Here is a 9788-nt window from a genome sequence, read left to right on the forward strand (position 1 = left end):
CAGTGCTGAACCCTCACCAACAAAACAGTATCCGCTCAGAGCCAGGTGTTCAGCAATTGCTTATTAAATGAGAAAACAGAAGCTACACTTAGTTGGAGATGTCCACCCTATAAACTTCCAAGGGGTCAGTTGTGCAATGGCCTCCCCAAGAACCACAATCGCAGTCTCAAATTCTATTCATGAAACTCTCAAATTCCACTCATGAAACCTCAGCACCTACATGGCCACTCACAACTGTCTGTAACTCCAATTCCAGGGCATTCACGCCCTCTTCTGGCCACTGTGAGCACTGCACACATTTGATACATACGTACATATATATATAGGCATAGGCTAGGTGTAAAAGCTACAGCCTCCACTGAGTCACCAGGAAACCTGAGGACACCAGTGGTGGGTAGCGTTTTCCTTTGCCCTAAGTCCTTGCTGGGAACATTGGCCCCAACGAGGGAAACTGATCTAACAGGAAGGAGGAAGTTAACCCAACAGAGAGGTCTATCTGCCAGGCTGCCCAGGGCTGCAAACACAAGGACAGGGTACTGAAGCCCCATGAAGTTACAGAAAAAAAAAAGGGCGCCCCCTCAACCCCTGAGTGTAGCCTCTTTCCTCCTTACAGGCTTGTTTGGAGAGTAGGAACTGGATCCCGCTTCCTAAGAGGAGTGGAGCCCAGCCTTGCCAGGCTTTTCCTTTTAAAGTCCCCATTCTCAGGCTCTGGGGTGCCACGTGCAAGCACAAAGTCCAGGTCCCTTTGTAAAACTTTTATTTAGAAATCTTCCCCATATAACCTTATATATATATATATATATATATGTATATATATATACACACACACACCATCATCACCACACAGGGACTTTTTTTTTTGTTTTGTTTTTCCCCCCAATAAAGAGTCACACGCCCACAGTGTTGGCCTCTAGGCTGTACAAACATCAAGGTACCCGGAGCAGTTACTCCTCTTCTGCAGAGAAATGCAGAGACCAACACAGTTCATCACATACAGTACAACACTGACGGAAAGTGCTGGGCCTGCCCACAGACATGGTGTGCTATGTACACAGGCTGGGGCAAGCCTTCTGCAGAGGGTCATGTACCACTGGGATCCCAAGTATGGCTAGACCCATCCAAAAGGCCAAAATAGCTGTCAGCTCACTACAGTTGCTGTGCCCTTTGTCTCTGGAAGAAGGATAAAGGTTGTACCATCGTGTCACTTGACACCACAAATAAACATGAATTATTCTTGAAAGACAGGGTTCTCTCTGGTCCTTACGTTCATTGTTTTCCTCAAATGTTTCTCATGCTTGCATTTTCCCCTTTTGTACAGATATTATTCTTGGGACCTTGCCATTTCTTCAAGGGGGAGGAGGGGGCAAAGGGAAAGATATGGGGTGTTGAAGATGAAAACAGAATTCAGGGTTTTCCTTAGATCTCACAAAGACCAAACTCCCAGCCCTCCATTCTAGCCCCGTAGGAAGTACAGCAGTCTGGAGGTACTCGTATTCCCAGTCTCTCTCCCCTTCTCACGTCTATCTCTTGCCTTGCAATCAGGGAGAAATTAAGATTAATCTAGAGAAATGAGGATCTGGATAGCTCAAGGGAGAGTAATTTAGAAGCTAAATTACTCAAATATCAACTGCCCAGGGCCTGAACTCTGGCTGGAACTCACTGCAGGGTCAGCACTAAGGGTAATGAAGCTTTTGTGTCTGTGCTGGGTATTGAACTCAGAACCTCATGTGTGCTGCTCGTCCACTGCACTGCACCCTTAGTGCACAACAGAGCTCTTTATGGACCCCACTGCCTGCTGCATCCATCCCAGCAATGCTACAAAGCGGAGAAAGGGAGCCGTAGCTTAAGCTCCCAACAAATGTGTGATCTCTCTCAGAAAATCCACCTCCAGATCAACATTTTTCATTGCCAAGTCATCATTCCACCGAGAAGAAAACACAACAACACAACCCTCGAGCTCAGGACAGTTGTTCCGTTTTCACATGGGTCAGACTCCTTGTCCTAACTCCCATGCAATGGGAAGAAACCAACCTTAGTGTTCACGGCAATATGTGACAGCTGAGTGTGGTATGAGACAATCCCAGTGCCTGACCACATTGCCCCTATGCCTGGGGGAATCTTAGTACTTAATAGGAAGAGGAGGGGAGCAAGATCCATCTTTGTCTGCCTAAGTCTGTACTCAGGCACCGTAATGGTACTGAAACTCGAACAGAAAAGTGATGGGCTCTTACAGTACATGATGGGGCCTTTGGATATTTTCTCTCTGGCTCAACTGCAAAACCTGGGAGAGAGAGGCAGAGAGAGAGAGAGAGAGAGAGAGAGAGAGAGAGAGAGAGAGAGAGAGAGCGCTCTTGGTGACATTGGTACAATGACAGATACACAGGACTTCTGTGCAGTTTGTTCCATGGATGTGAACTTCATTACAGACAGGCCTAGCTTTAAGAAAACTCAGTCCCACCACCAGGATTGATTCAGGAAAGAAACAATGGGGCAGTTGTCCATACTACAAAAGGATTCTCCACCTTTTTACAAAATGACTTGCAGGGGTTATTTCTTTAAAAGATGAAGAAGGATTTGCTTTACAAAAATTTCATGTACAGCTTTTAGAGGGGCACTCACGTTGCATTAAACCAACCCGCCATGCACACACATGGGGCCTGCAATTGTGTGACAGGAGCGTATTTAAAGTTGGGCTGAGCAAATTTGCATGCTCAGGTCTCAAGCTAGGGCCACACCTCTGACTGGACTCCATGCCCTAGCAGCATGGCCCAGAGTTTCCACCAGCAACCAATTAGGCAGAATCCCAAATGGAGTATTTATGGGACATTTTGTACTCCATTTGGAAGTCCAAACCCTCAGCCAACAGACATCTTGCAACAGGAAGCATCCCTAGGAAAGCCCATGAGCTGCATAACCCAAGCACCAACATGCAATGCATCAGCACACTGTCATTGTGATGTGCAGGAGATGAAACCCAATGCCCCAAACACTCTTGCTTGTCATCCTAATGTCATTCTCCCTTTCTGTGCCTGCACACAGCCCAACAGAGCATGCTCCAGGCTGCTGACCAATCCTCACAGCTGCAGGATAGGAAGGCAAGTCTCACTGGGGAGAAAGCAGAGCTCTGATGCCCCAGAGCAAGAAGGGCTGTTGGGTTTTTCTGGCCCAGCTAGTTGAGATCAGGCTGTCTGTTCACTGGTCAACTTTTCCAACCAGGCCCTGAAGAAGGCACCTCGAGGCTTGACTCTCCGGAGCAGCTGGCAAGCTGGATGGATCAACACGGACCTGGGTGAAGATGGGGCTCAAGAAACGGACAGCTCTTGGGTACCTATAATTTGAACAGAAGCTGCCACAAAAGCCACCCCAGCCAGCTCGGGATGGGCTAAAGGCAAGGCAGAGGCTGCTGGATGCCTCAGGTAATGGGTAACAACCCCGAATCTCTTCCAAAACAAGGCTCACAAACTCTAGACCAAAAACAGTGACACTTGAGCCTCCAAGTGGGAAGTCCTGGGGACTGGAAAAGGGAGAAGACTGTGCCATCTTCAGATAAAGTACCTACTACTTCACTTCATTTTCCTCTTGTTTCCAGGCAGGAAACAGAAACACCAGCTCAGGGTCAGTTGGGACTTCCCAAAGTTCAGACTAGAAGGGAAGTTCATCAAGTACATTGCCTGCTTCTCATCCCACCTGCCCTAAAGCCCAGCAATGCAGGGGCCAAACAGGCCCTGCCTGCTGGCCCTGGGCAGCCCCAGGCACATCACCGGGGGCCAGCCCCATCGGTGGCAGGCAGCAGGGCAGGGTGGAGGTTGCGGGCAGTGTGCTTGGGTGTTGGCTCCTCTGTGTAACTGTCCGGGCTGGCTGCTCCATCCAGAGAGCTCCCACAGCTGGAGTTGGGGGAAAGCACATCCTGGAGAAGGTCTTCAGGGGGCATGCCACCCCCTGCCCCACCCCCACCAGCTCCCACCACAGAGTCCTTGCCCGGCTTGGCACGCTGAGTGCCTTCCTCTTCCTGGTCATTGAGCAGCTTGGCCAGGAAATTTATGTACTTCATGGCAAGGCGAAGGATCTCATTCTTGCTTAGCTTCTTGTCTGGTGGGTGGGTGGGAATGAGCTTTCGGAGCTCAGCAAATGCCCCATTCACATTCTGCTGCCGCCATCGCTCCCGGCTGTTGGTGAAGATGCGCCGCACTACTTTGGTGTGAGGACCTGAAGATGGAAGGGCATGGTTAAAAGCAGGCAGAGACCTTCAAAGGACTCCTCTACCGAGAAGCTAATCCTAGGAGTCCAGCTGACACATCTGATGATGTCTGAGATCTACATCCCTCCAGCCCTAGCTAACTAGCCTCATAGCCCCTTCCTCCCTATCACCTTCCACAACCAATGTGTGTCTGTTTGTACTGGGTGCCTCCTATGGGCTCTGCAGCATTTAATATTTCTTTTCTGTTTTATTTTGATTTTTTTTTTGAGACAGGTTCTCATTCTGCAGTCTTTCTGGAACTCATTCTGTAGACCAGGCTAACTTACAGAGATCCACCTGCCTCTGTATCCCACATGCTGGAAACAAAAGCATATTCCACCATGCCCCGCTAGACGAGGGCCATATTTCATTAGGTCACTTAAGCCAAGGAGCCTTAAACAGAAAAAAAAAAAAAAAAAACCACTGAAGCCAGACTATCTGGGTTCAATTCCTGACCAGAACCCACTGCCTCAACTTCCTCACTTCCTCATCTGCACAACAGGAACATTCTTGGTAACTGAGATGACAGATGGTGTCCATCCATGGCTGGTGCATCACACAGGTAAAGCCCCTACAATCTTCACTAAGTGAGAGATAACTCTTAATATCTACTATCCTGTTCGCCAGGTTTTCACTAACAACCAGCACCATAGTAGGCACTAAATAAGGGGAAATAAGACAAGCGGGGCCTGTACCCTTGTAGCGTTTACATTATAATGAAGATGGGAGGCGAAGAACAAGGAACAAATAAAAACACAACAAAGGGCAGACTGGCAAGTAAAAGGTGTAAAGAAGCTACTGAACTTAGCTAAGGTAGCTAACAAAGCACTTATTTTAAAAACAAAACAAACTTCAGGCTGAAGCAAAGCCACCCAGATACAGGGAGGGAAGAAGAGTGGATCTCTGAGCAGAAGGAATGGCACATGCAAAAGCACCGAGGGTGCCAGCCTGGCTGGAGTAAGGCATAAGAGAAGAGGAGGCAGGGTCCATCTCTCATAAGTCCCTACAGTAAGAAGGGCATACATTCAGTTCTAGGGTGACAGAAGCACCAAGTGCGGGCTTAGTATGTCTCCAAAGCAGCTATCACAGCGGCAAGTAGGAGAATGGAGGGGAGGATGCAGAGCATACAGGAAAGGAAAGACCTCTAGACCCCCAACTCCAGGAAAGAAACTGAAGACAAGCATGCACAGCCGTGCCTGAGCTCAGCAAAGGCTTCTAAGGACTGCCTCCGAACCCGGTGATCATTACCACACTGATGCTAAGACTGCCAGACAGCAGACAGCAATGCACATGTGCGCAACACCCAAGGTCAAGCATGACCTGGGAGTCTCAGAGCAGGGAAAACACAAGAGGTCAGTGTGGTAGCGGTCGTCCCTGCTGTCACAAAGCCACAGGCCCTAGCAACCTTCAAGATGTTTGCTGTACAGAAGGGACAGCCCAGCCTCAGGATCCTACTTATCCTCTTCTAGTAACCACTAGGTCCAGGGCTCAGATTGGAAACTTGGGGAGGTGGAGGGAAGGAAGGGATATGGACATCTGAATCCACTGATCACTTTTATGGCTGAGGATGGAGGCAGTGCTCAGGCTAGGACTTACTTGACCAAGTAGATGCCTAATATTTGATGGTCCTTTTCTCTCATTTGCATGTGCCTGTACCCACACTCTATGTTTCCCCCAGAAGTTTCCACAGCCTTTGCCTTGCCTGCAGTTCCCTGAAGCCTTTTTTTTTTTCTAGAGCCTGTCTTGAACCTAGCTCTTGTAGACCAGGCTGGTCTCGAACTCACAGAGATCCGCCTGCCTCTGCCTCCCGAGTGCTGGGATTAAAGGCGTGTGCCACCACCGCCCGGCTTCCCTGAAGCCTTTTAAGGGTCAAATTCAGATTGGGGAAAACACAGGGAAGACCTATACTGAACTGCCTCAGAAAAGCAATTCAGTGTCCCCAGACCTCTAGACCAAAGAGTGTTCTCCCAGTGGTGACAAAGGAGAACCAGTCTTTTATATCACGGCTCATGCTCATGAGCTGGTGCAAGCTCCTAGGTGGACAGGAGGCATTATCATCCTTGTCACAGTTAGAGCCAAACAGACTCTAGAGGGTAAGGAAGAATCCAGAACATATTCCAAAGTTTAAGGCCAATGCTATCATTATGGTCCAGGCCTCAACCCTATGGCTTTGAGTGGGATACTTTCCCTCTCTGAGACTCAGTTTCTTCATCTGTGAAATTGAAGCAAAATTAAATTCATGGATTTGTTTTGAGAATTACACAAAGACCAAGCATTCAAAACCAAAGTTTGATACATGCAATAGGTGTCCTACACATGGCAGTAACGAAAGCTGTCACCACCTCACTTCATACCCTTAGGGTGACAGAGGGCTGCTAGCAATGAGTTGGTGCTGGGAGTCAAGCTGGGGATGAGACACACAGAACTCCAATGTTGAGGAGATCCCAATGCTGAACACAACTTCAGTCTCCTGGTAGCTTTTCTGACAGGCAGAGAAAGAGGAGGCAGGAGCACCCATGTGGCGGGGGGTCAGAACCTGTAAGGTTCTCTCTCATCCAGAAGTACCCCTCAGTCACCCTTTCTCTCTGTATGTCTGTATCCTGGGCTGTCCTGGGTTCTGGTGTCTTCCATATTGTCAGACTCGAGCCTTCTCCTTTCTAGAAGCTCTAGTTCTACCACACACACCTTCTACAGGCTCACAGCCTCCATGCCAGCTCTCCTCCAGCCTCAGCACACTTCCTACAGAGGTCCTAGACAGACAGCAGCATTGAGAACCCCACCATTGTCCTGAGTCTCTCAGTCCACTTTCCTGCCCTGGTAACATCAGGCCAACATTGAGAGGAGTGGGTGGGGCTCCAAATCTCCATTCACCCAGGACAAAGAGGATTCAGAGTTCCCAAATGGCTGAGTCCCCCTGGTTATATATATTCCGTGGCACCATAAGCCACTCTTGGTCTCAGCCCAGAATGTGGAAGACGGACAAAGTGATCCCGCAATAGACAGACCTGGGAAGAAAATCTTAAAAGGAACAACTCCAGCCGGAGACTGCAAAGTGGATTTGAGGTGCAGTTCAGGGACTTCCTGTGAGTTAAGGAATTGGAGTTGGGGACATGAAGGGTTTCTACCCTCCCTGGATCCTTGTCAAAGTGTAGGGATCAAGCCTAGAATGAGAACTACATGTGGCTGACTCAACAGATCTGGTTTAAGTGCCAGTCCTAACTCAGGTCTAGGGTTCTGGCGGTTTGGGTGGGCTTCTCGCCTCTGTGAGATGTCTGTATTGTCCCCCATGCTCCTCACTGCAGATGGTTCTAACCAGAGTGAGGGATAAGCGTAGACTCACCGTCAGTAATCTCCATCTCATATGGGGAGGGCCTCCTCTTCACCCGGTTGTTGTTGGTAAACATGGGGAAGGCATCCGGTTCCCCGAAGAATCCACTGAGGAAAGAACAGGTGGATACAATGAGATTGAAGGCAAAAAGGCCCCATCCAACAATCACATAATCCCGGCAAACACCTTTGCTCAGGCAGACACAGTGGAGTGATGATAGGCAACTCCAACACCACACAGTTTTCACTGGCAGTGTCTCCTGCAACTAACCTCACTCCACCACCGCTCCCCGATCCCTCCTGGATGGAGCACAGACTGAAAACACTGACTCACTAACTCGCCCACCACGGTGCTCCTCTGCAGCTTTGCCAAGCCTTCTCCTAGAATTCCTTCCTCTGTCCGCCTTTCATCTGCCCTCACCACAGCGGTCCAGCAAGGAAGCCGGCATTCTAGCACCAACTACACCCAGTGACCCCAACAACGCAGGTAAGTGGCAGAAGGGCTAAGCGCGGATGACAGTGCTGCTCACCGCATCCTAGCAGAGGTTGAGAAGAGCTGCCCTCAGCAACAGCCCGAAGAGCCTTCGCTGCAGCTTCCAGAAGACGAAGACACCCTTTGCATCAAACCTCACCTCTGCTGCAGAGGGGCATCCAACACGTTGGCCTGGAACTCCTACTCAAGGAATCCCTCCTACCTAACACGGTTCTCAGCAGCCTCCGCTGCTTCCCACACACACCCACACGCCTGCACCCTCAAAGGAGCAGGCGAGCATCCCGGGTTTCGCCACAACTGTGCGCTCCCTGTGCGCTCCCTGCTTGCCTATTGGTCTCACTGGGGCCCCTTTCCCACTAGTGCAAAGACTGGGGGACTCTAGCCACTACGCCCCTTCGTCTGGGAGTCTTTAACCACCTCCCTTCTCCCAGAGCCCCGCCTGGACCCGCAATGCAGACAGCTCACCTGCCCAGCGAGGCCAGCGGCTGGCTGAGGCTGTAGAGCAGCGCTCGGCCAGGGCCGGCTGGGGCTGCCAGCGCGGGAGGGCTCAGCTGCACCATGCGGCCGTCTCCAGGCAGCTCTGCCGGGGCTGAGGCGGGCGCGGGCGCCGGGGCGGGTCCCGGAGGTCTGCACAGCTCGGTAGTGGGCACTCGATGGCGAGCTTCGGCTGCTACCGCGTCGCGGCTCTTTAAGTCCCTCACGGCCCCGCCCCCACTGGCGGGGCCGCCCCCCGCGCTACTGCGTGCACCTAGCTCGATGACCGGGGGCTCCGCCGGGGCTGCGCGGCTCGTCTCCTTGGCGACGCCGTTGAGCAGGACGAGGTGCGGGGGGGGCCATGCGGGCCTCGGCCGCGTCCTGTCCCTCTAGCTGCGGGTCACTGCGTGCCGCCTCGCTCGGCGGCCGCTCTGTCATCCTGTAACCGAGTAAGGGGAAGAAAGGAGACCACGCACTGAGACGTAAAAGACAGAAAACTCAGCGCCACGTGGACACCCCCTCCCACCCTGGTGGCGTGAAGGGCCCGCGGGCCTGGAACTGGAGAGAGATGGTGGTGTCTCTAGACTGGGAGAAGAGGTTTGGGAGAGCCGGGGAGGCACAGGGTCCAAGGGTAGGAACAGAGCTGGAGAAAGATGGCAGAAACATTGGAAGAAAAGGAATGCAGCCAACGGCGAAACAAAATCGAAGGGGAAAGGAGGAAGGAAATGCACGGAGAAGAGAAAGAAAGATCACCCAGTCCCTCCTTCTTAGGCCACAGGGGAAGGGGAGGGAACAAATCCCCCAAGCGAGCAAGCCAGCGTATCCTTCCCGCCCCCCTTTTGGTTTTGGCGGGGAATCTTTCCTGGCCCGAGCAAGGTGCTTTAGGGACCTCTCCCAATCTACTGCCACACACGTACACCACACATGATACCCCCAGAAGCATTATGGTGGTGAAGTAGAGTGTGAAGGCTACAAGAACTGGGCTCTGCTCAGCTACAGATGTCAGAAGTATTTCAGAAAAGCCTCCCTACCAATAGGGAGGTTCACTACGCTAAGCAAATCAACGCTGTATTCTGCAAGCTGCTACCCTACCACAAGAAAAGAAGTCAAGGAACGCAGCTGATCCTGTATTCTGGTCCTACCATCCTGCACGCTCCACCCCATATGCTCAGCTGGACCCAAGAGAGAAGGTAGGTCTGAAAGGGAAACCTGACTGAGACACACAGGAAAGTACTCCTGACGATGGTAGGATCTGGG

The 9788-nt window shown here is 51.2% G+C and overlaps 1 protein-coding gene across 1 annotated transcript; it reads right to left on the bottom strand.

Annotated features, from left to right (window-relative positions):
* Positions 1 to 830: 830 nt before the first annotated feature.
* On the bottom strand, positions 831 to 8969 carry Tal1 (TAL bHLH transcription factor 1, erythroid differentiation factor). Its single transcript, XM_038333734.1, is given in 4 exon segments — positions 831 to 4206; positions 7578 to 7672; positions 8523 to 8887; positions 8889 to 8969. Coding segments are annotated over 4 exon segments (990 nt in total). The 3' UTR covers positions 831 to 3757.
* Positions 8970 to 9788: the final 819 nt, after the last annotated feature.

This window comes from Arvicola amphibius, chromosome 6 (genome assembly GCF_903992535.2).
Source record: "Arvicola amphibius chromosome 6, mArvAmp1.2, whole genome shotgun sequence".
Classification (NCBI taxonomy): domain Eukaryota; kingdom Metazoa; phylum Chordata; class Mammalia; order Rodentia; family Cricetidae; genus Arvicola; species Arvicola amphibius.